This window comes from Scyliorhinus torazame, chromosome 1 (assembly GCF_047496885.1).
Source record: "Scyliorhinus torazame isolate Kashiwa2021f chromosome 1, sScyTor2.1, whole genome shotgun sequence".
In the NCBI taxonomy this organism is placed as follows: Eukaryota; Metazoa; Chordata; class Chondrichthyes; order Carcharhiniformes; family Scyliorhinidae; genus Scyliorhinus; species Scyliorhinus torazame.
The window spans coordinates 215,170,466-215,196,868 of record NC_092707.1 but is presented as its reverse complement, the minus strand read 5'-3'; the positions used below and the strand labels follow the sequence as shown (position 1 = coordinate 215,196,868).

General features: G+C 42.8%; 1 protein-coding gene and 1 long non-coding RNA gene across 4 annotated transcripts in view; both read left to right on the top strand.

Annotated features, from left to right (window-relative positions):
* The window catches only part of LOC140418778 (KH domain-containing, RNA-binding, signal transduction-associated protein 1-like), a 40,406-nt gene extending 29,295 nt beyond the window's left edge, over positions 1 to 11,111 (top strand). The window contains exon 9 of the mRNA XM_072502400.1: positions 9,034 to 11,111. Within this exon, the coding sequence (XP_072358501.1) occupies positions 9,034 to 9,128 (95 nt within the window). The 3' untranslated portion in view covers positions 9,129 to 11,111. The remainder of the gene's footprint in view (positions 1 to 9,033) is intronic.
* Positions 11,112 to 11,758: 647 nt separating this feature from the next.
* LOC140418783 (uncharacterized) lies at positions 11,759 to 24,135 on the top strand. Of its 3 annotated transcripts, XR_011945329.1 has the most exons (3): positions 11,759 to 12,374; positions 12,881 to 12,960; positions 13,846 to 24,135. It is a non-coding gene; the product is annotated as an uncharacterized lncRNA (long non-coding RNA). The 3 variants fall into 3 exon arrangements; XR_011945336.1 differs by lacking the exon at positions 12,881 to 12,960; XR_011945323.1 differs by having other exon boundaries at positions 12,881 to 24,135.
* The last annotated feature ends 2,268 nt before the right edge of the window (positions 24,136 to 26,403 follow it).

Genomic DNA, 26,403 nt, shown 5'->3' with positions numbered 1-26,403 from the left:
TGTTAAGGATGTGTTAATGGCAGTTGAAAATGGGACTTTAGCTGATAAGCTTGTTGAATTAAAACTGCATAGGCAATTTGCACATCCGTCTCCTCTGAAAAATGTATTAAAGGATGCAAGGGTAAGGGGTGAAGACTAAGCTGATAGAACAGGTTAGTGATCGCTGTGACGTTTGTAGGAAGTACAGCAAGGACACCAGCACGATCAACAGTAACCCTATCTTTGGCCAGGGATTTTAACAACATTGTGGCCATGGACCTTAAGATCTGGGATAAAGCCAAGAATATATTTATTTTGTAGATTTAGTCAATCAATGATTGTACGAAGTAAAGAAAAGAGAGTAATTCTGGATCAAATCGTGGAAAAATGGGTAGGGACAGGAATGGATCCACCGGCAAAATTCCTTACGGACAATGGGGAAGAATTTGCTAATAAGTTTAGGAATATGTGTGAAAACGTGAATATCACAGTAATGAATACGGCTGCAGAAAGCCCATTTTGTAAAGGTGTGTGTGAAAGAAACTCGTGCGGTAATAGATGACATGCTCCTGATAATTTTGGCAGACAGACCAAACTGCAAGCTAAATTCAGCTTTAGCACAGGTGGTACATGCAAAGAATTCATTGCAGATGGTTGAGGGCCATAGTCCCTATCAATTAGTGTTTGGTAGCAATCCTAAAATTCCATCCATTTTGGATGACCAGCTCCCAGCTTGGGAAGGGACTACAATTAGCTCTGCCTTTGCTGAGCATTTAAATGCATTAAATGGCAGTAGAAAAGCTTTTTTGGAAGCAGAAGTATCTGAAAGAATTCACAGAGCTTTAAGGCATAATGTACGGCCATCAAATACCTTTTTTCAGCAAGGAAACATAGTATACTATACGAGAGACAATTTAAAAAAAAAAAGAAATCATTTTGAGGTATTTACGGTTTTACAACAAAAACAATAAATGACGTGAATTTATAAACAGTGCAAAAGCCGTCTTCCTCCCTTACAGGTCCCACCTTTATTAACCCCCAACTCTAAGCTAAGCTAACCCCCCCTTCTGCTGACGATTAATTTTCCGCAAAGAAGTAGACGAACGGCTGCCACCTTCGGGAGAACCCTAACATTGACCCTCAAGGCGAACTTGATTTTCTCCAAACAGAGAAAGCTAGCCATGTCATATAGCCAGGTCTCCGACTTCAGGGGCTTTGAGTCCCTTCAAGCTAATAATATCCGTCTCCGGGCTACTAGGGAAGCAAAGGTCAGAACATCCGCCTCTTTCTCCTCCTGGATCTTCTGACACCCTGAAAATCGCCACCTCTGGACTCGGTGCCACCCTTGTTTTTAACACCGTGGAGATGACATCTGCAAACGCCTGCCAAAATCCCCTAAGCTTTGGGCATGTCCAGAACATGTGGACATGATTTGTTGGCCCTCCCGCACGCCATGCACACCTATCTTCGACACCAAAGAATCTGCTCATCCGAGCCACTGTCATGTCAGCCCGGTGAACAACCTTAAACTTTATCAGGCTGAGACTGGCACATGTTGTGGACACGTTGACTCTACTCAGCGCGTCCGCCCAGAGACCATCCTCAATTTCTCCACCCAGCTCCTCGTCCCACTTGCGCTTCAGCTCCTCTGTCTGCGTCCCCTCTGACCCCATAAGTTCCTTGTAGATGTCAGAGACCCTCCCTTCTCCCACCCACACTCTGGAAACTACCCTGTCCTGTATCCCCCTTGGTGGGAGGAGCAGGAAGGTTGAAACCTGCCGACGTGGGAAATCCCGCACCTGCAGGTACCTTAGGAAGTCCCGCACCTGCAGGTACCTAAATTCGTTCCCCTCGCCAATCCAAATTTCTCCTCCAGCTCCCTCAGGTTAGGAAAGCTCCCCTCTATAAACATATGCCCCATCCTCTCAGTCCCTGCTCTCCAAAACCCCCCCCATCCATCCTTCCCGGGGCAAACCGGTGATTAATACAGATTGGAGACCACACTGATGCTCCCTCCACTCCCACATGTCTCCTCCATTGCCCCCGGACACTCAGGGCCGCCGCCACCACGGGGCTGGTGGAGTAACGTGCCGGCGGGAACGGCAGAGGCGCCGTTATCAACTCCCCCCAAGCTGGTGCCCTTGCATGAAGCCCCACCCCCACCACCACCACCACTCACTTCCTGATCATGGCTATATACGCAGCCCAATAGTAATTACTGAAGTTTGGCAGCGCCAGCCCACCCTCTCCGCGGTTCCGCTCAAGCATCTCCTTTTTTACTTGCGGGGTCTTGCCCGCCCATACAAAGCCAGTGATTACTTGTTGACCCATTTAAAAAAAGGACCGCGGAATAAAGATGGGGAGACACTGTAGCCTCCGTCGTTCCCTTAAAAGCCCCCCCCCCCCCCCCCCCGTCGTCGTCGTCGTTGATATCCAGGTAGTTCTGAAAAGGTCCAAAAGTCCGACCCGAGCGGGAGCCACCAAATGTGCGACCTACTCCTTCATAGCCGCAACCGGAAGTCTCGAGAGACAATTTTAATGAATGGAAACGCCCTGGGAAGATCATAGGCATAGATGGCAAAACAATTATTTTGCAACATGACAATCAAACTGTTAGGGTACATTCATCAAGGATAATGGGTACAGATTACAAATTTGGACAGAGCAGACAGACATGATGAGGAACCAGAGTCATCTGGTACGCACGTGTTGCAGAACTATGAGGACCAGTTAACTGATATAGACAGGGTTTCTGTTGAGGAACACAACACTTCTGATGAATTAGAACAAGCCATTTTTCCGAAAGGACAACTGCCAAAAGTTGGTACAAAAGTGACATACTTGCCTGAAGGGTCTACTCAATGGAAGGGTGCAGCTGATATTAGTAGAGCAGGGAAGGCCACTGGAAAGTATAGACATTGGCTGAATGTACAGCATTAAGGGGAGGGAGTCAAGACAATGGATTGGGAACACGAAGTTCAAAAAATGGAGGGCACAAAAATGCAGTGCCAGTTCAGATAGTACATCGGATAGTGAACAGGTCCGCAGGAAAAGGTCACGAACTATTGAAAGGACATCCCACAGCAGAAGGGAAAGATCAAGCAGTAGCAGTACAGAACGAGATACCAGGCGGGAGAGGGGACGTCGTTTTTCAAGGTCTCGGAACATGAGTAAGACTACGAATACTAATGGGAGTAAAGCCCACATGCACGTGAGATTTTGGTGTCTTCCAATAAATTCAATGAAAAAGTTATCAAAGATGCCAAACAGCAAGAACTGCATAGTTGGAGTGAATTTGGGGTATACACGGAAGTACTGGATAAAAGAGCTCTATCCCACACTTGGATTTGCACGGAAAAGGTTCTTCCTGATGGAACTTATAAGGCAAAGGCCAGGCTTGTGGCAAGGGGATTCGTAGAAGGAAGGGTAGATTCACCTACGGCAGGAAAGGTTATTTTAAAGATCATCTTGGCTCTATTAGCCACAAAGGCACGGGAATGCAAATCTATAGATATAAAAGCTGCCTTTTTGCAGGGGCAGCAGCTCCAGAGAGATTTTTCTCCGTCCTCCTAAAGTGGCAGCTAACCCAGAAGGGGTACTCTGGAAGTTGAACAAATGTGTTTATGGATTAAATGATGCGCCTGGAGTGTAGTATTTCTCGCTAATGTCAGTTTTGTTAAAGTTAGGCTGTTGCCAGTCGAAAGCAGATCGGCAATGTTTTATTGGCAGTGTAAAGGAAATCTTTTCTGGCATCTTTACGATGCATGTCGATGATTTTTTTGTGGGGTGGGACTAGTGATTTTGAAGCTATTGTAATCTGGTTTGAGGAAAGAATTCGAGGTTGGAAGTCAGGCTTCCGGTGCATTTAAATATATTGGACTGGAAATTGGACAGACTAAGGGGCAACTTTACGTCAGCAATCTTATTTGGAAAGCATCCGCTCAATAGCAATTAGTCATGGCCGGATTTCACAAAAAGATGCAATGGTTTCAAAGATGGAAAAAGAGCAACTGCGAAGTTTAATTGCGCAACTGAATTGGTTAGGTAGACAGACTAGACCGGACATGAGTTTTGATGTCTTAGAGTTGAGTACGAAAATGAATGATCCCAAGTGGAAGACATAATAAGAGCAAATAAAGTGTTGGTCAAACTAAAAATGCAGGGGTGTGAGGTTGATGGTTATAGGTGACCGTAGGCCCTTGAAACTCATCATTTATAGTGATGCGTCCTATGCCAATTTTGTGATGCCACAGCGAAAACCCGCACCGACCTCCTCAGAAGACAAACATGGGACACAACCGACAGAATACCCTTCGTCGTCCAGTACTTCCCCGGAGTGGAGAAACTACGACATCTTCTTCACAGACTTCAACACGTCATTGATGAAGATGAACATCTTGCCAAGGTCATCCCCACACCCCCACTTGCCTTCAAACAACCGCGCAACCTCAAACAAACCATTGTTTGCAGCAAACTACCCAGTCTTCAGAACTGTGACCACGACACCACACAACCCTGCCATGGCAATCTCTGCAAGACGTGCCAGATCATCGACATGGATACCACCATTACACGTGAGAACACCACCCACCACGTATGCGGTACATACTCGTGCCACTCGGCCATCGTTGTCTACCTCATACGCTGCAGGAAAGGATGTCCCGAACAAAGAACAAAGAAATGTACAGCACAGGAACAGGCCCTTCGGCCCTCCAAGCCCGTGCCGACCATACTGCCCGACTAAACTACAATCTTCTACACTTCCTGGGTCCGTGTCCTTCTATTCCCATCCTATTCATATATTTGTCAAGATGCCCCTTAAATGTCCCTATCGTCCCTGCTTCCACTACCTCCTCCGGTAGCGAGTTCCAGGTACCCACTACCCTCTGCGTAAAAAACTTGCCTCGTACATCTACTCTAAACCTTGCCCCTCTCACCTTAAACCTATGCCCCCTAGTAATTGACCCCTCTACCCTGGGGAAAAGCCTCTGACTATCCACTCTGTCTATGCCCCTCATAATTTTGTATACCTCTATCAGGTCGCCCCTCAACCTCCTTCGTTCCAGTGAAAACAAACCGAGTTTATTCAATCGCTCCTCATAGCTTATGCCCTCCATACCAGGCAACATTCTGGTAAATCTCTTCTGCACCCTCTCTAAAGCCTCCACATCCTTCTGGCAGTGTGGCGACCAGAATTGAACACTATACTCCAAGTGTGGCCTAACTAAGGTTCTATACAGCTGCAACATGACTTGCCAATTCTTATACTCAATGCCCCGGCCAATGAAGGCAAGCATGCCGTATGCCTTCTTGACTACCTTCTCCACCTGTGTTGCCCCTTTCAATGACCTGTGGACCTGTACTCCTAGAAGCGTGGTACATTGGCGAGACCATGCAGACGCTGCGACAACGAATGAACGGACATCGCGCGACAATCACCAGGCAGGAATGTTCCCTTCCAGTCGGGGAACACTTCAGCAATCAAGGGCATTCAGCCTCTAATCTCCGGGTAAGCGTTCTCCAAGGCGGCCTTCAGGACGCGCGACAACGCAGAATCGCCGAGCAGAAACCTATAGCCAAGTTCCGCACACATGAGTCCGGCCTCAACCGGGACCTGGGATTCATGTCGCATTACATTCATCCCCCACCATCTGAAATCCTACCAACTGTCCTGGCTTGACACGATTCACACCTCTTTAACCTGAGGTTACCCCATCTCTGGATCTGTAAAGATTTAATCACCTGCTAATGCTCGCATTCCAAACATTGTCTGGCAGCTTTGAATTTGTCTATATATTTGTTTCTGGAACATACCTCTTCATTCACCTGAGGAAGGAGCAGCGCTCCAAAAGCTAGTGACATTGAAACAAACCTGTTGGACTTTAACCTGGTGTTGTAAGGCTTCGTACTGTGCTCACCCCAGTCCAACGCCATCATCTTTATACAACAACAACTAAACGTCTAACATTGATTACATCCATCGGAGCAGGCAGATGTGACCTTTGGTTTCATGTCTCATCCAAAATATATCATCACTGCTCTCGTCTTTCCCAGATTAGATGTGAGCGTATTTAAAAAGGTTCCCAGCTCCAATCCATCAGGTTACCTAAATAGTGGGTGTGGAAGAGTTGATGCATAGGAACAGGAGTAGGCCATTCAGCCAGGCCTGCAATCTAATTGGGTCTGTATCCTGACTCCTTTTACCCAGGGCGAGGTATCAAATCTATGCCCTAAAACCTCCGTGATGAGGCATCCAAATTGGTATAGTGCAGTAAAGTACCACCGCTGGCACGAAACCTGGCAAACAGCATAATTTTGAACAAATATTTCACAATGGGAGTCGATCTAGATAGGTGCCAGCTATCCTAAAATTTGGCATGTAGAAAGAATCAAAGGCAATAAAAACTATGCTCTTAATAAATTTAAAGCAAAATTTACTGGACAAATTGTTTGATAAAACAAGAACAATGTAGAATAAGCAAAATATGGCAGATGCTGGGATCTGGAACAAACAATGCTGGAAAAACTCAGCATGTCTGGCAGCATCTGTAGAGAGAGAGAGAACTGTTAATGCTGCGAGTCCTTTTGGCATTTCATCAGAACAATGTAAAGTTTGTCACACTTCAGTATTTGAGAGTGGAGATACATTTCATAGAATTTACAGTGCAGAAGGAGGCCATTCAGCCCATTGAGTCTGCACCGGCCTTTGGAAAGGGCACCCTACCTAAGCATTCACCTCCACCCTATCCCAGTAACTCCACCTAACCTTTTTGGGATACTAATGGCAATTTAGCATGGTCAATCCACCTAACCTGCGCATCTTTGGACTGCGGGAGGAAACCGGAGCACCCAGGGGAAACCGACTGGGGGGGAATGTGCAGATTCTGCACCAACTGTGACCCAAACGGGAACAAATCTGGAACCCTGTCGCCGTGAAGCAACAGTGCTGGCTACCATGCTACCCATTAGGCATTAAATTGCAGCAGAAAGGAACGCCCACATGCAAACAATGACAGAATGCGCACACACTGTCGCAGGGAATAGCAGTTCAGATTTTTTGAGCTACATCTAGGCAGTTTTTTCCTGGCATTTTCTAAAGTTGGTATCTATTTTTTTCATGTTTGAAACCCTGGATAATTTGAGCGTGGGATGGATATATGAAGACTTCTGCATGGATCAGCAAATTTGTTGAATTGGAAATCTCAAACTGGGGCTTTACTGTACCTCCCTGGCTCATCCAAGTTCCCGTGTGGATGCATTTGTTTTCCATACACAACATGTGCTGCTGCCGCCCTATTCCTGTGTTATGCTTACACAAGTTGGCCAGGGCCTCTGCTCCTGTCCTCTGTGCTCCTGGGGTTTTGGTTATTGCAGGACAGCTGATTGGATTTGCTGAAGGATGTGTTCAAAGTCGCAATTGGGATCTGGTACACGATATTGTTCAAATTGCACTGGTATTTAGAAGTACTTATGATTGTATGTTGGGAGATGCAGGTCCTAACTAACCAAGTCCAGCTGGGCTGGAAATCTAAAGTGTTTATGGGAATGGCGTGACATTGGAATGGAATTGTTTCCGAGAAGTAAGTGAGTGAATGCTAAGTGAGTGAATGCTGCAGCTGATTGTCTGAATTGCATAAGAACTGGTAAGAGCATAAACGGAGAAATGCAATGTGGGGAACCTCCTTCAGACAAATTCATTTCCTGGGAAAGGCTGTGGTTCTGTATTTTGGCACGCTGCAGTAAAATAATAAATTGCCAAGTTTCGCTATAGTCAAATTAATTTCAGCAAAGTATAATGTGGGGGTATTCTTTACCTAATGAACTGAAATTATCAGTGCTGCCCTGTAACAAGACTTACTCTGATCAAGTCTTAAAGCTGATATTGCCGTGGCGACTTGCAAAACTCAGAACATTAATGTCTCATGTTGGATGTGATTCTGTGATAGGTCAGCACTTGTGAACAATCCCAAGTGTGCTGAGAATTACACAATCAACATGGTTTTGTCAGTTGGGCTCACAATGTGACTTGCTGGCAGCTTCATTTATTCATATGTTCTCTACAGGTAAAAAGAATATGTTCAGGCATTGCACCTTTTTTGAATAACCAGAAGTATGGGCTTCCTTTGCCATGGCACCATCTTTTTTTTTATTTAGAGTACCCAATTCATTTTTTCCAATTAAGGGGCTATTTTAGTGTGGCCAATGCATCTGATCTGCACATCTTTGTGTTGTGGGGGTGAAACCCACGCAAACACAGGGATAATGTGCAAACTCCACACGGACAGTGACCCAGAGCTGGGCAGCGCCGTGAGGCAGCAATGCTAACCAATGCCACCGTGCTGCCTTCCATGGCATAATCTTGACCAATTGAAGCCAACTTGACAATCAATCAGCATCTCTTGTGCAATTATTGTTTCCTTTGAAATTTGCCATTCTTGTGTCAGTTTTGGGATTGTATTTTCTATTTGCCTTGTGACTTCTGAGTAATTTAATTAAGCAGTGGCACTCTCTGAGATGACGACAACCTTAGATCATGTGGCTAACTCTCCCCCTCCCCTCAAATGGACAGAGTTTTCATTGAACATTTGCAGTTGCAGTGTATGTGGATATCTGTATTTATGGTGAAATCACATTCACATTGCAACCATTCAGCTGGCCCATTTAAATCCGGCAACCAACGAGGACCAGAAAACAACAAGTTTGATTTCCAAGTGCCTGCGCACGCGTCCTGTCTGTATCCCAGCAGAATTGCTTGGGCATTTTTCTTGCCCATTTTGCTGTACTTTCGGGCTAAAGGATGACCACAATCCAATATTCATCAACCTGATTGCAAGGTTGCTGAGTTGGTGATTTGGGCCCAGGAAAGTTTTTGTTATTGAGGTGTTGTACTCACTTTGTTAGTATCCAACAATAGTATGGTTTATTCTTGTGTCTGCATTTATTACTGATTGTGCTTCACATCAGGCACTGGTAGAGATGTATGCAGTGTAGCTTCCAGAGCTTCCTCTTCAGGTACTGTGTGTAATGCAAATTTGTTTATCTTTTGTGTTACAGGACAGGAGGATTGGAATGCAGGACGAGCAAGCCTGAAGGCACCAGCAAGGCCACTCAAGGGAATGTACAGAGAACATCCCTATGGGAGATACTAAGTCTGGCCTCTGACCATGTGTGCTTCCTTATAAATTGCTTCAATCTTCTGTGGTCACCATCTTGTTATCAACTGTGACACAAGTAATAGTCCATTTGTTTTCTACTTTGGACATTTATTGGGCAGACTGATTTATGTACATGTTTAGATAACTAATACCCATGGTAGTGCAACTCTGGCATGATATGTTTCAATAAATTAGAGGGCAGCAAGTTCTAGCTAAACCCATATGATTAGAATGCTTTGTTTTTGTTTTTATACTGTTGACGCATCTGTCAATTTACATGTACGTGTAAAGATGGCCTTTATTCGCCATTTGAATTTCATTCTGCTGTGTAGGTATTTTTAGACTTGTTTACCATGACTTATTTCTGTTAATTACGTACAATGTTTAAATGATCTTCAAAGTTGCAGAATCCCATTGGATTACATGAGCTGCATTTTAAATCTGTCAAATCAAATCTTCACATTCCATTCACCCTCTGCTTCCATACCAATTTGATTTTTATTCAAGATGTTTTGCTGGTCAATGTGCTACGATCTGCATGTCTTTCGTTTTAGGGGCGCAGTATGAATCTTGTGTTTTTAACCCAATCAGACATTGTCATTTCCAAACCAGGGAAGTAAATGTTTATAATTTTATAAAAGAATGTTGTGTACATTTGATTTTTTTTTTTTTTTTTTTTTTGAAAGACCCCTTTGAGGTTGGTATGTTTTTTTAAGAAGAGCCCCTACAAGCAAAGATGTTAGTTCTGATGGTGAAAGCTGATTTGTCACCATAATGGTGCAATGGTGTATGTTTGTTCAATACAAAGACCAACTGATGGTGTTTTCCCAATGGGCTGGTGAATAACGGAAAATGTGCTGTCTGTGGCTTTGGGCTTCTCCAAAATGTGCAGTATTCTCGACGGGCAGGTTCAATTGCACTGATCGCCGGGTACTCGCTAGCTGCCCTTAGCCACTGGATACACCTGTTTCCTTATGCTTGTTTTCATTAAATTCAGATTGCTGACTGAAGCTTCAGTCACATTGTTTTCAGCCCTGTCATGAAGCCCCTTTTGCTCTTGATGTTCTTGCAGAAGCTGGAGCATCAGTGACTGGGGATGGATTTACTTTCTCTCCTGTTGGTTTCACTTGAGGTCACCAGGCCCCAGAACAGTGTACCTGTTCTCACAGAATGTACTGAGCTTGTGCAATGCGCACAATGAAATATGAATGAGTAAGACCGTTGTCACTATTGCATTGACTCAGCGGGTGGATGGTTTGTGATAACAGCCACAGGCACCAAATCGTTTGCCTCAGGATTCTTGTGTTGAGACAATGATGGGGCTCTAGCAGCTTTGGCTTTACTCTCCCTGTTTATAATTGGGGGAGGTGTCTGACCACTTTGAGAGGATTAGTTAACCTGGAGTAACTGGGAGGATGTCTTTAGTAGTGTCTCAGCTGCCATTTGCAGCAAGAGCTTTGCGAGGTTCACATGTGGATAGCTGGGATCCTGATATTCAAATGCTGTTGACAAATTCTCTTGCTTTTAAGACTTGAACTTTGAGCAGTGTAATTATAGTCTGCCAGGGTCAGAAATTTATTGTTGAAGTCAAGTTTATTACTTCATTTCATTCTTCCCTCCCCATCTCTTCATGGTTTTCTTTTAGCCTTTTGTGTTTCTGGCAATTCTCGAGAGGGTCTGTCTGCTGATGTAAGAAAGGGACACTGCAGCTAAAATGAGTTCATGTATGTAGTTGGAAATTTATAACCACAATTGTCTGTTGTCCTTGAAATCTGTGCCTGGACATAAATATGCATTGCACTCCTTGTGTGAGCTGACCTAAATAGGTAGCTAAACATTTGTCAAACACGTTTGCAGCAGTTTGTCAATAAAGTTCAATTCTTTTGTATAGAACTAAACTGAATTCCCTTTTTTCCTTAGAAATATAAAACTCTTTTTCTGCGGTACAATAAACATTCTCACTATATAAACTTTAAAGACCTCTGTTCTAATTATTTCATTTTACCAAAAAAAAAAAAAAAAAAACCTCTTTTGGTTAAAGTCCTTGGGATGAGTTGAAAGTTAAAAGCAAATCTGTTAAACCTGTTGCATGGATTTTGGTAAATCTTGGTTAATATGTACAGAAATGGTGAAATAAACAAACACAGACGGTTTCATCTTGCTAAAATAAATATAACGGACTTGTTTATGCCAGCATGTTATCTGTGAACAAAACGTAAAGAAGATAGAGGTAAGACCACTGCTTCACCATAAAACTGTTAAAGACAAAATATTCCTTGTAGATTCTATATTGTGACTAACACCATTAAATCATACGTCTTGACACTACCTCACACGGGGCCCAACCAGCGGAGTCCTGAGCACTGCAGTGTAACAGTTAACAACAAAAACCAAAAAAACCCACGAGGTTAACGAATACAAGTTAATGTCTTTCTATACTGAATTTTAAAATGTATTTGCAATTTTCAGTGTTAATGTGACTAAGTCTCGGCAATCCCAGTCAGTTTACAGGGCTCAATGTCTTTATGATGAAATGAAAGATGATGGCTGATTTTTTTAAAGGAATATATCGCAGGACGGATGACTAAACCTTAACCACCTCGCAAAATGCACAAGGTAACAGTAATGCTAAATCTGTAATTTTAAGGCACTGATGTGTATATACAGCCTTTCTTGGTAACTATTATAGTTATAAATGGTAAAACTGTAAACTTCCAAACATTAAAATAGGAAAACAGGAAAATAAATTTCTAATTAGTGTTAACTAGTGATAAACTTGTTCTGTTTTAACCCTGTCTTGATTAAAGAGTCTAAATTTGCCCATCATAATATGAATGTAATGCAACTCTTGCTAAACGCTGAATGCTTTAAATTTAAACTTGAAACAAAGCACACAAAAATAGATCAGTCCAGGTAAAGCTTTAAAAGAAAATTGGTTTCGTCCTCAAGCACTAATAAAAATGTATTTTAGATTTTGCCTATTTAAGATTAATTTATTTTTACTGTATCTATTTTTCAAACTTTAATTCAGAAGTTTGTTTCAATTTATATAAAAGCTTGAGTTGCATGCTGCCCTTGTGTGTAATATAAATCTAATTTGCATGGAATAACTCGAACCGCTTTTACCACCTTATGTGCGTCTAAATGGTTGAACTCTTACCAGTTTTTTCCCTTTTGCAGGCACAGGATAGTAACCCATGCTGAAATCTGCATCCTCGGAGAGCTGGGAAGTCTGGCTGGGTATGTATGTACGTTTGCACGCTGCTATTGTAAATGTTTCCAGGTTTCCAATATGGTTGTTGCATAGTACCTTGTTCAACATTGAATCTGGATGAAGGGCGGCACGATGGCGCAGTGGTTAGCACTGCAGCTTCAGCGCTGTGATCCCAGGTTCAATCCCGTCCCCACGTCACTGTGTGGAGTTTGCGCATTCTCCCTGTGTTTGCGTGAGTTTCACCCCCACTGCCCAAAGATGTGCAGGATAGGTGGAGTGGCCACTCTAAATTGCCCATTGGAAATAAAAAAAAGAATTGGGTACTCTAGATTTATATATTTTTTTAAAAGAATCTGGATGAAGAAAACCACTTGATTTGATCAAGACTGGTCTCAAGAATGGGGCATTTCTCCTTGAAGAAGCGTCTGCATTAGGGAGAGGGAATTAAATGAGGGTTAGCTGTTCACAACTGCATTGGGGGAGTGATGTCGTGTCTCCCAAGATTTTAAGGTGAAATCTGATGTTTTTGCAGATGGCGACCAATAAAGATTTGCTGGTTAGTCACTTTGGATCAAGGAGTTCATTGAGTTTTGCCACCTCCGATTGATCAAAGTGAGTTTTGTACTGACACTATGATCTGTCTAACATCAAAAATATTGGATTAGGAAACTACCTGCAAAAAAAAATTATAATTTAAGGATTTAAAATGCAGACTGTCTCTGTCTAGGACCCCTGTTCAAATGAGATGTCGCTGTCCAACCTGAGTAATCTCACATACAGACTGTTTTACACTGCTCTGTCCTTCATTATTCCTGCTTTGTGTCTACTGTTATTTCTGCAATTAAAGTTTATTAATTAGAACCTTTACCATAACACAAATACAATAACTGAAGAGCTCAAAACATAATGAAATAAATGTTTACTTTGAAGCTTCAGACATTGCAATTCGAAATGGAGGCAAGAAACAGAACTGCTTGTTGTGTTTCTGTAAACAACAGCACCAGTAGACATGGTGTGCAAGGATAGGTACAGTCGACTAATGTTTTCCTGAAAAGATTTGAATTCTCAATCATCAGCAACTTGTATGGTACAACGAAGTGGAAATTTATTACGAACAGAGAGGACCATCTGATCATCTGAGTTAAGCTACTGTGCCGTAATCCGGTTAATAGTTATGTTACTGAACTCACAACTTCGTGTTTTAAGTTCAGATCCTACAGTGGGAAATCATGAAATCAATTTATGGATTGGCTCCAGAAAATGATCATGGAATATTCTTGATTGTTATAAAACCCAATTGATTCACTGCCAGACCCAAGTGTGACTCCAGTTCCACACTTTATGATTTACTTCTGAGTCTGAGATGGACAATACTCAGTCTTGTCAGTGTTAAGGGCAGCCTGTTTTTACAGTTGATGTGGTAAAGACTAGTGTCAATAAGGAAAGATAAATAAATATCTCCAAATCTAAATTAGATTATTGTGTTTGATATTGCAGCATGATCTGTAAAGTAGTAGGAGCAAGGTGCTACTGAAGCAGCAGTCATGAAGTTTCCCGGAGATTACAATTATGTCAGCGTGTGCAGAAACTGGTATTCTAATAAACAGAGGACTGCTTAAAGGACAGGAAGTTTAACAATTGGTCTAATATCTGGTGACATGTATTTTTGTTCTGTTATTTGTCCTATGTTCTGATGGAACCATTCCACCCTCGGACAGTGAGGAAAGAAGAACTGCCTTTATAATAAAGTGCATGCGTTAAATTCTATCATGTTCTTGTTAGATTAAAGATTCTGTGAAGCAATTATATGATGCTGAAAAGATTGCAGACTGCTCCTGAGTGAAATGTTGCCACGTTTGGTTAGAACAATTAATCTATCTTCTGCAACTGGGAGGTAAGAGTTCAGGCATTTTGTTAAGTCAGTATAAAAAGCAGAATAGCTGAAAAGGCTGTTGGGTATGGATCATGTTGGGCTCTTTGTGAAGCTGTATTTATTATGTTTAGAGGTATTGTCCAGTGTACAATAAAATTCAGTTTAACACTGAGATCTAGATATAATCATCTAGATAGGAATAATATGATCAGGGATAGTCAGCATGGCTTTGTGAAGGGTAGGTCATGCCTCACAAACCTTATCAAGTTCTTTGAGAAGGTGACTGAACAGGGAGACGAGGGTGGAGCAGTTGATGGATTTCAGCAAAGCGTTTGATAAGGTTCCCCACGGTAGGCTATTGCAGAAAATACGGAGGCTGGGGATTGAGGGTGATTTAGATTTGTGGATCAGAAATTGGCTAGCTGAAAGAAGACAGAGGGTGGTGGTTGATGGGAAATGTTCAGAATGGAGTTCAGTTACAAGTGGAGTACCACATTGATCTGTTCTGGGGCCGTTGCTGTTTGTCATTTTTATCAATGACCTAGAGGAAGGCGCAGAAGGGTGGGTGAGTAAATTTGCAGACGATACTAAAGTCGGTGGTGTTGTCGATAGTGTGGAAGGATATAGCAGGTTACAGAGGGATATAGATAAGCTGCAGAGCTGGGCTGAGAGGTGGCAAATGGAGTTTAATGTAGAGAAGTGTGAGGTGATTCACTTTGGAAGGAATAACAGGAATGCGGAATATTTGGCTAATGGTAAAGTTCTTGGAAGTGTGGATGAGCAGAGGGATCTAGGTGTCCATGTACATAGATCCCTGAAAGTTGCCACCCAGGTTGATAGGGTTGTGAAGAAGTCCTATGGGTGTTGGCCTTTATTGGTAGAGGGATTGAGTTCCGGAGTCAGGAGGTCATGTTGCAGCTGTACAGAACTCTGGTACGGCCGCATTTGGAGTATTGCGTACAGTTCTGGGCACCGCATTATAGGAAGGATGTGGAGGCTTTGGAGCGGGTGCAGAGGAGATTTACCAGGATGTTGCCTGGTATGGAGGGAAAATCTTATGAGGAAAGGCTGATGGACTTGAGGTTGTTTTCGTTGGAGAGAAGAAGGTTAAGAGGAGACTTAATAGAGGCATACAAAATGATCAGGGGGTTAGATAGGGTGGACAGTGAGAGCCTTCTCCCGCGGATGGAAATGGCTGGCACGAGGAGACAGCTTTAAACTGAGGGGTAATAAATATAGGACAGAGGTCAGAGGTAGGTTCTTTACGCAAAGAGTAGTGAGGCCGTGGAATGCCCTACCTGCTACAGTAGTGAACTCGCCAACATTGAGGGCACTTAAAAGTTTATTGGATAAACATATGGATGATAATGGCATAGTGTAGGTTAGATGGCTTTTGTTTCGGTGCAACATCGTGGGCCGAAGGGCCTGTACTGCGCTGTATCGTTCTATGTTCTATTCTGAGAGACAGGATCTACAAGCATTTCGAGAGGCAAGGACTGATACGGGGCAGTCAGCATGGCTTTGTGCGTGGAAAATCATGTCTCACAAATTTGATTGAGTTTTTTGAGGGGGTGACCAAGAAGGTAGATGAGGGCAGTGCAGTAGACGATGTCTACATGGACTTTAGCAAAGCCTTTGACAAGGTACCGCATGGTAGGTTGTTGCAGAAGGTTAAAGCTCACGGGATCCAGGGTGAGGTTGCCAATTGGATTCAAAATTGGCTGGACGACAGAAGACAGAGGGTGGTTGTAGAGGGTTGTTTTTCAAACTGGAGGCCTGTGACCAGTGGTGTGCCTCAGGGATCGGTGCTGGGTCCACTGTTATTTGTGATTTATATTAATGACTTGGATGAGAATTTAGGAGGCATGGTTAGTAAGTTTGCAGATGACGCCAAGATTGGTGGCACAGTGGATAGAGAAGAAGGTTATCTAGGATTGCAACGGGATCTTGATCAATTAGGCCAGTGGGCCGACGAATGGCAGATGGAGTTTAATTTAGATAAATGTGAGGTGATGCATTTTGGCAGATCGAATCAGGCCAGGACCTACTCAGTTAATGGTATGGCGTTGGGGAGAGTTATAGAACAAAAAGATCGAGGAGTACAGGTTCATAGCTCCTTGAAGGTGGAGCCGCAGGTGGACAGGGTGGTGAAGAAGGCATTCGGCATGCTTGGTTTCATTGGTCAGAACATTGAATACAGGAGTTGGGACGTCTTGTTGAAGTTGTACAAGACATTGGTACGGCAACACTTGGAATACTGTGTGCAGTTCTGGTCACCCTATTATAGAAAGGATATTATTAAACTGGAAAGAGTGCAGAAAAGATTTACTAGGATGTTACCGGGACTTGATGGTTTGAGTTATAAGGAGAGGCTGGATAGACTGGGACTTTTTTCCCTGGAGCGTAGGAGACTTAGGGGTGATCTTATAGAGGTCTATAAAATAATGAGGGGCATAGATAAGGTAGATAGTCAACATCTTTTCCCAAAGGTAGGGGAGTCTAAAACTAGAGGGCATAGGTTTAAGGTGAGAGGGGAGAGTTTCAGAAGGGCCCAGAGGGGCAATTTCTTCACTCAGAGGGTAGTGAGTGTCTGGAATGGGCTGCCAGAGGTAGTAGTTGAGGCGGGTACAATTGTGTCTTTTAAAAAGCATTTAGATAGTTACATGGGTAAGATGGGTATAGAGGGTTATGGGCCAAGTGCGGGCAACTGGGACTAGCTTAATGGTAAAAACTGGGCGGCATGGACTGGTTGGGCCGAAGGGCCTGTTTCCATGCTGTAAACTTCTATGATTCTATGTTCTATCCTTGGAGATTGTTAATGACTGCAGAAAATGTTTTGGATTGCTGTTTCCAACAAAATAAACATAACGGATTATTTTTTTTAACTTTGCTAACTTTTCCACTGCTACCTTCCGATGTCTGGCTATGATGGTATCTCTTATGCAAAGCTGACCAGGAATTTGAGATCCGAGGTCAGATGGTTCTTCCCAGTCAAATCGGGATGGTGTACAATTCAAATGCAGTGGCAAAATTCTAAAAGATATGACTTTGTAGCTCTGCATTTTTATGCAGAATATTTGAGTTGCTGATGCCATTTCCTAAAACTAAAGGAATGGATGCCATCTGGTTGGTGTGAAACATCTTCCACAGTGCTTTCTTATTTGGTGGTGGATAGGATTGAAGAATATTTGTGTAACTTATGAATTTGCCAACCCGATTTGCTTCTCCGGAACAGTATCTAATAGTTATTGCTGTTGCTGGATGCATGTCAGTGCCCCCTTATAAATTCTCATTTCTGTGGTTCCAAATAAGTATACACCTTTAACCCTGATCTCCCGGTCCTTTTCTTCACCGTAGTAGATTTCCAATACTCCTCTTTGTGATGTGGATCCTGACTTCAGGGCATAATTTTGTCCCTCGATCATCCCCAACACTTTGTGCCCTTCCCATGGCACATTTCTATGAAACGCAAATCTAACGCTTTTCATTTTACCTCCGCATGCAAGACCCCAACCTTTCCAGATGAAGCAACAATTTAATGTCCTTTCAATTTGCTGTACTACATTCAGTGCTCACAATGTACCCTCCTCTGCATTGGGATGACCAAATGCAGATTGGGTCCTTATAACATGCCTCTGTCCTGCCAGCAAGCATGATCCTGAGTTTCCAGTGGCCTGTTTTTTATTTTTAGGGGTGATTTAGCATGGTCAATCCACTACCCAGCACATCTTTTGGGTTGTGGGCATGAGATCCACGGGGAGAATGTGCAAAATCTTCACAGACCATGACCCGGGAACGGAATCAGACCCAGGTCCTTGTCGTCATTTGGCAGCAGTGCTAGTGGCCCCTCATTTTAATTTTCCACTTTGCTCTCGTGTTGACATCTCCATCCTTGGCTTGCTGTACTGTTGCAGTGAAGCTCAAAGTGTCACTTTCGATGATGAGGCACTTCCAGACCCTCTGTTCAACAATTTCAGACTGGAAATTCTGTCCCCCTACTTTGTTTTCTTTTTTTCTGTATGTTTAAAATTGTACGCTTATGTTTGCCTTTCAGACAGTGCGCAACTGTCTCGGCACGTTTTTTTGTTTCATGCCCCATCCCAATTCCCTTTTGACTCTAAAATGAGCTCTGCAGTCATTCAACCTACAGACCTTCCGATCACATTCTTGTCCCACCATTTAATACATCTCCAACTTTTCCTTGTTCTGGTGAAAAGTCATTGTCCTAAAACATTAACTCAATTTCTCTCAAAGATGATGTCTGGCTTGCTGAGTATTTCCAGCAATTTCAGTTTTTTAGTTTTCCAGCATTCGCAGTGTTCTGCTTTTCCATTATAACATTGGTTTTCACTTTACCCTCTGCCGTAGCAGACTGAGTAGCGTAGTTTTTGCTGCCCATCACAAATTACCCTTTGAGGTCAGTTTAAAAAAAAATATTTTTATTATCATTTTTCACATCTCCCAAATTTACACCCACCAACAATAAACAATAATCAGTATCTCAATCCCCATATCAATAATAACAACCCCATCCTTCCATCAAATCCCCAAACAGCAGCCCGCATGTTAACATACATAAATAACAAAAAGTAATCCAGAATCACCCATAGTCACCAATAACACATACAGTCGTCGTCGTGTCTCTCTCTCTCTCTCTCTCTCTCTCTTCCCCCCCCCCCCCCCCCCCAAATGTCGATGTAATCCAATTCTCGAAAGTGCATAATGAATAACGCTCATGAATTGTAGAACCTCTCCATCCTTCCCCTCCGTTCAAATTTGACCTTATCAAGAGTCAAGAATTCCAGCAGGTCCCCCCGCTAGGCCAGGGCACAGGGTGGAGAGGTTGATCTCCATCCCAACAGGATCCGCCTTCGGGTGATCAACGAGGCAAAGGCTACAACATCTGCCTCCGCACCCGTTTCCAACCCCGGCTGGTCCGACACCCCGAATATGGCCTCTTGAGGGCCCGGGTCCAGTTTCACATGCACCACTTTAGAGATTAACCTAAAAACCTCATTCCAGTAATCCTCCAGCTTTGGACAGAACCAGAACATATGATCTAGCTTTCATTCTCGATTTTTAAAATTAATTGAATTTAAATTCCACCAGCTACTCTAGTGGCGTTTGAACCAGTGTCCCAGGGTATTACCCTGGTTCACTAGTCCAGTGACATTACAAATTAACAATCATCTTCCTTCCCATGTCATGATTATCAGCAATGTGATGTAAACTAATGGGTGTAATTGGTTGGACTGGATTTGACCTTTTTGTGGACACGGGAGAGCTGGACCATTTTACACATTGTCAGGTCGATATTGTTGTAGCTATACTGGAACAGTACCAGAATTTTGTACCATAGTAGCAATCGAGCCATGCCAGAGTTTTCTACACACTTGAGAATTTTTCCGGAGTTTGTATTCTACCCTTTATCTGCACACCCTACAATCTTAAAAGAAGGGAAAATGCTGATTGTTAACTGAGATCAGTCATGGAAGATGCAACTGGCCATTCGTACATCCTTTGAAGAAAATGGTTCAATTTGCCTTTTTTATTGGAGTATGCAATGGGTGTATCAAGTCACCTCTTTAGGGATCAATATTTGTGGTCCTCAGGCAACCGTCCCCCTCTGTTATTGTCCCTGTGTGTGTTTCTTTCTCTGTGCCTCACTGGTGCCTTGTGGCACGTGCTGCCCTCCTTACACCATGTGCACCTGACACTGTCCCAAGCAGTGGGAACTGTTCTGGTTATGTTGTCTACATGTTGGTACTGGTACCAATACAAAGGTGCAGTGGTAGATTACAATTGAAGAACTGGAGCACTGTCATGCTTTAAATGTCCTAATTTAATTGTGTGGTAATTAAGTGATGTGTATTTGTGATTGCTCTGAAAGCTGATGATTTAAAATTAGGTTAAATTAAAACTGAAAGATGACAGTTTTGTAGATGGCCTGCACTAGAAATCCAACCCTGAAGTTAAAGCTAAACTAACGTTCTAATGTGCAGTTGCATACTGTAACCCACAGTTTCTGTCCAGGTATAAAACGTTTGTATCTACTCCTGTCTGCCATCCTTTTCCAATTACATTCCCTATTAACACCCCCCCCCCTCCCCAACCAGATCTTGGCCTGTACAACTTTTTAATTGGATCTTGGTTTTCATCCTTGCCAGGCATTGACTTTACTGAACAGCCAGAGAGTGAGTACGAAGGAATTAAAACATTCTCCGTGTCTGCATGGATTTCTTCTGGGTACTATGGTTTCCTCAGTCCAACGATGTGCAGGGCAGGTGGACTGACCATGCTAAATTTCCCTTGAGTATCCAAAAGGTTAGGTGGGGATGGGGAAGGAGTATGGGCCTTGGGTGCTGTTTTGGAGGGTCAGTGCAGGCTCAATGGGCTGAATGGCCTCCTGCACTGTGGGACTTCTATTAAGATCCTTGCAACAAAATGTTACAGTTACCAGTTACTCTTAAGTGTCAACTAGGATGTGTTGTGAGCATTGTTACTGCTGAACTGCAGCTGGAGCTGCCTAAGAGATGACACACATTTCCCTGATAAATACTTGATGTGAGACTGCAAAAAAGCAACTGAATCTTAAAGGAACATTAATTGTGGGGCTATTAAGTTTAATCACAATATTGTGTTCTGAAAATGAAGGTTACAGGCCATCCATTTGAAATCTGTTGGATCTCAGTAGTATGTTTGTAACAAGGTCCCATAAACCTTTTAATGATATTGTCCTTTCCAACTAGATCTTTTGGACTGGGAGTCTGGGATCCATCTGTCTGAATGAATCCAAAAGCCATAATGCAGATAGACTTCAAATATTCTCCAAGTATATTTGGCAGCATCATGTACTGGTTGGTGTCAGCAGTTTACCTAGTCTTGCAGTAACAATCCCTTCTGATTACGATATCATTTCGGGACTTAAAATGGCTTCAGTAAACTTGAACTCTGTCATTTCTCAAAAAGGTTCCAAGCTGAGCAGTACACCTATGAAAGGCATGCTAATAGTGAAATTGTGGGAGGTCTTGAATCAAGACACAGCTAATTAAATTAATGGTCACAGGTTCCACATCAAACCTTCCTTGTTTGAATAAATGTTTGGAGATGGAAAATGACAAATCAAGTGCCCATTATCTTTGGGGGAACCTCCGTACCTGTTTTGATGAACCCGGTGGGTAAACATTTGCTGGAACGTTACGTGTGAAGGAAGGCTCTGGATTCAGGAAGCTGTTTTTTGTGTTTACCCATCTGAAATCTTTGGAAATACCACTAAGGTGATGGATGGTGTTAGCATGCTCTTAAAATTCTATTGTGTAACATGCTCCATGTTAAAATTCTATTGTGTCAATATTATGATCATGGATGTTCCTTGTACGGCATGTACTCTTGTTTATCAAGCACACTACCTTCTGATTGGTCAGCTGTTAAAAACAGAAAATGCTGGAAAGACATGGACTTGAAACTCTCTTTCTCTCCACCGATGCTGCTGAGATTTTCCAGAATTTTATGATTTCAGATTTCCAGCATTCTCAGTCTTTTACTTTTGGCTAAACAATATTGATTATTTGAATTGTTCCTGAGGAAGTAGCAATCTATCAAATAAAATATAGCCACAAAGATGCAGTGAAATCACCTGGATTTCCTTCTCCCCTTGACTGCTATCCTACTTCATTAAGAACAGTGTAACGAAAGTTATGCAGTTCTGAAAACGATCACAAAACCTGTCCAGTAAATCATGTCATTTTAGAAGTCCCTCTAAGCAGCCTGCACAGTCTTGCCTGGGGATTTGAGTGGTTGTTATTCTTCAGCACTGGGAGTTTCTGCATGTATGACAAAGTACCACATGGGAGATTACTGATGTGTGGAATTGGGAGGAGGATTGCTAGTGATTAGATACTGGTTAAAAGGGGCAGGAAATAGGAGTTTATGGGTAGTGATCACCACAGGTTTCTGTTTTGGGGATACTCCTGTTCATGGTCTATGAATTATTTTTAAATATGCCTAGGAGTGAATTGCAGGTGATGCCAAAGTAGGCACTTTAGTAAATCAAAGAAAAGTTCCAAAGAGCATAATGCTGTAGAATTCACTGCGCAAGTGTGAGATAATGTGCTTTGGTTTGCTATGGGGCTGTTTAGCACAGGGCTAAGTCGCTGGCTTTGAAAGCAGACCAAGGCAGGCCAGCAGTGCGGTTCAATTCCTGTACCAGCCTCCCCGAACAGGTGCCGGAATGTGGCGACGAGGGGCTTTTCACAGTAACTTCATTTGAAGCCTACTTGTGACTAGCAATTTTCATTTCATTTCATTAGGGGCTGGTTTAGCTCACTGGGCTAAGTCGCTGGCTTTTAAAAGGCAGGCCAGCAGCACCTTTCAATTCCCGTACCAGCCTCCCCGAACAGGCGCCGGAATGTGGCGACTAGGGGCTTTTCACAGTAACTTCATTTGAAGCCTACTTGTGACGAGCGATTTTCATTTCATTTCTGGCACTGCAGTCGCAGCAATGGGAGATTCAAATTTCATGTATAGCAATTGGAGTTTAACTATGTTGCATAGAAAATTGACTAAAACAGGACTAAACATCATGTTTGCAGCAGGGAGGAGGCCAGCCAACTACAAGGCACAGGGGATCGATATTGGGAGACTTGTTGCCCTTAATCATTTAAACAGTAATTAGGATCACAATTTTGTACTTCACTTCACTACAGAAAGGGTATCATTGCATTAGAGAGGGTACATAGGAGATTTACAAGATGTTGCTCGGACTGGAAAATTGCAGCTGTGAGGAAAGATTGGACAGGTTGAGGTTGTTCCCTTGGAACAGAGGAGACTGAGGGGAAATTTGATTGAGATATACAAAGTTGAGAGGCCTGGGTAGATTAGATGGAAAGGACCTATTTCCCTTAGGTGAGTGACTAAGGGCCATAGATTTAAATTGATTGGTAGAAAGATTAGAGGGGTGATGAGGAAACCTTTTGTCACCCCGAAGGTGATGTGTGGGGGGGGGGGGGGGGGGGGGGGGGGGGGGGAGAATTCACTGCCTGAAAGGGTAGCAGAGGTAGAAACCTTCCACGCATTCAAAGGATGCCTGCAAATGCACCTGAAGTCCTGTAACCTCCAGGGCTCTGGACCAAATGCTGGAAAATGGGATAGGCTGGGTGGCTCCTTTTTTGGCCAGTGCAGACCCGACCTGTGCTATAAACTTTTCTACATTTTTAACTATCTGAAAGGGAGGAATGTGGGGAGGGAGCAGAGGGTGGAGTGGCAGTCCTTGAATTATTCCTTGGCAGAGCCATGGTGGGCACAATAAGCTGAATGGCCACCTCCTGTGCTGTAACAATTCTATGACCACACAAGAGTCCCACATCCTGTAACACCTTTTCTAGTCACCATGGCTGTAAATTAATTTCTCAGTAACAAATCTGTAATGTCCAAATGAGATAATAAACAATGCATATTTTGCATTAACCAAATCAAATATCTCAATTGAATTGTTTTGAATCTTTGTGAAGATTATACTTGAAAGCCACAGGTTCTCTGGAAAACCTGGGTGTGCCCTATGCAGCCAGAAGTGTTACTATGCTGATAGCAATGCTGCATTCTGAACTTGTGTGGTGTACACAGATCCCCAGAATGCAAAAGGAGAATTGTTTCAGCCTCCATACTGGCACATTCTCCAAGTTCAGAGTGTTTTGTTTTTATGTGATATAATGTAATGTGTAATACATTGTCTGGTAAATTTTACCTGAATGAGAATTAATTCAGCTAAAACTTCTACTTTAAAAAAATGACATGGCTGACTACTGATTTCACATCTGTAAAAGCTTTTGATTTTTGTCGGTGGAAAATTCTTACAGCTTGTGCTTTTGAAACATTTGGAAGATAACTGGGTTTTAAATAAAGCTGTTTTTACTTTGTTCAGTGTCTTACTCATTGGCTTTCTTGATTCGGCTTTTTTTAAACCAAATGCGTTGTTTTGAAAGCTTCTTAATCATTCCCCTATGTTGTTACTGAACTAGTAATTCCAAGATCCGGATTACTGAAATAAACTAGAAAATGCTGCAAAATCTCAACAGGTCTGGCAGCACCTGTGGAGAGGGGTGCAGAGTTAATATTTTGAGTCCATATAATTCTTCAGAGTGTGATTAATGATCTGGAACATCATTTCAAGTCTATGGTGCAGGATTGCCTCTTCCAACATCTATTCAATCTCATTAGGGTTTTACAGTGTAAAATTAGTTAATCGTGGGACTGAGATGACACACACAGCTAACTCTGCAAGACTCCTAAGTGAGCTTTTGGGGTTTTGATGTAATCTAGCAACTATGAGGCCTGCACGGTGCTTGCTAAATTCAGATTCAGCCCAGAATTATGACCGCCACTGTTGAGGGAAATTGAAATATTTAATAGTGTTTACATGCGAGCTTAATTATACAGCATGTTTTTAAACATTAAGCACATTTCATCCTGTTCTAGTGTCCAGTGGGAATGCTTGCTATTGTCATATCTTTTGAGATAGAACAATGCTGGAACAGCCAAAACAGAATGTCAACTTCTGTTTAGAAACTCTACCACTGCTTCAATCTATTGGTAGGAATTTACACACAATTTCGATTAGCATTATTGCCTAATACCCTCTGCTCCAAACTACTGAACGAAACGATCATGTATCTGGAAACTCAACAGTGGCAAGCTGAAAGGCTGATGATTGAGCAGTAAGTAGCATGTAAAACATTCATCCAATTAAATCAATGTCGGTTCAACCTGCTGTCTGCATTGAGGAACAAGGGAAAATATTTCGTGAAATGAGTATCGATCAGCAACTCTTAAAGCATCCCAACTCTAAGTAGTTAATTTGGGTTAGGAGGTTGTAACTGCAAAACAGATGCACTGTTTTGGATACCTTTGATGGGAATGACCTGTCAGGGGAAAGCAGCAAAAGCCAAATTTGTTGCACCACGGTTGGTTCTGTTGCAGAGGGAAGGAGTAAAAAGTGTGGGAGTGCAATAGTTATTGGGGATTCGATTGTAAGGTGAATAAATAGGCATTTCTGTGGCTGTGGTTATGGCAGAGAGATGGGAACCTATGTAAGGATTCAAACGGGGAATCCAGAAAAAGACAGGAGAATAAGCAATGTGAAAAGCAGAGAAATTAATGGCCTGTATCAAAAAATAGGGACGGTATATATAAATGATTTGGATGACAATGTAACTGGTCTGATTAGCAAGTTGCTGACCGGTTGGTGGGATTGCGGATAGTAATGAGGATTGTCAGCAGGATATAGATCAATGGAGACTTGGGTGAAGAGATGACAGATTTCAGTTTAATCCAGACGAATATGAGGTAATGCGTTTTGCAAGGTCGAATACAAGTGGGAAATACACAGTAAATGGCAGAGTATTGACCAGTTGAAGGATCTGGGTGTGTAGGTCCACAGGTCGCTGAACGTGGCAATGCAGGTGGAGAAGGTAGTCGAGGCACATGGCATGCTTGCCTTCATGGGCCAGGGAATTGAGTATACAAATTGGCAAGTCATGCTGCAGCTGTATAGAACCTTAGTTAGGCCACACTTGGAACATAATGTTCAATTCTGGTTGCCACACTACCTTAAGGATATGGAGGCTTTGGAGAGGGTACAGAAGAAATTTACCAAGCTATTGCCTGGTATGAAGGGCATTGGCTATGAGGAGAAGTTGGATAAACTGTTCTCACTGGAATGACAGGTTTAGGGATGACCTGAGAGAAGTCAATAAAATAAAGGGCATGGACAGAGTGGATAGTCCGAAGTCCCCCCCCACACAGTGGAAGAGTCAATCATAGGTTTTAGGTGCGAGGCACAAAGTTTAGAGAAGATGTGAGGGAAGTTTTTTATACGAGGGCCGTGGGTGCCTGGAGCTCGCTGCCGGATGCGGTGGTGGAAGCGGGTACGATAGTGATGTTTAAGGGGCATCTTGACAAATAAATGAATAGAGGACCCCAGAAGTGTAGAAGGTTTTGGGTTAGATGGGCAGCATAGTCGATGCAGGCTTGGAGGGCCGAAGGGGCTGTTCATGTGCTGTACTGTTCTTTGGGATAAGGAATGTAAAAAGGACTAGCCTTAAGGATCTGTAGCTGAATGCGCGGAGCATTCAAAATAAAATGGATGAATTAGTTGCGGAGATGGATGTAAAGGGATATGATATAGT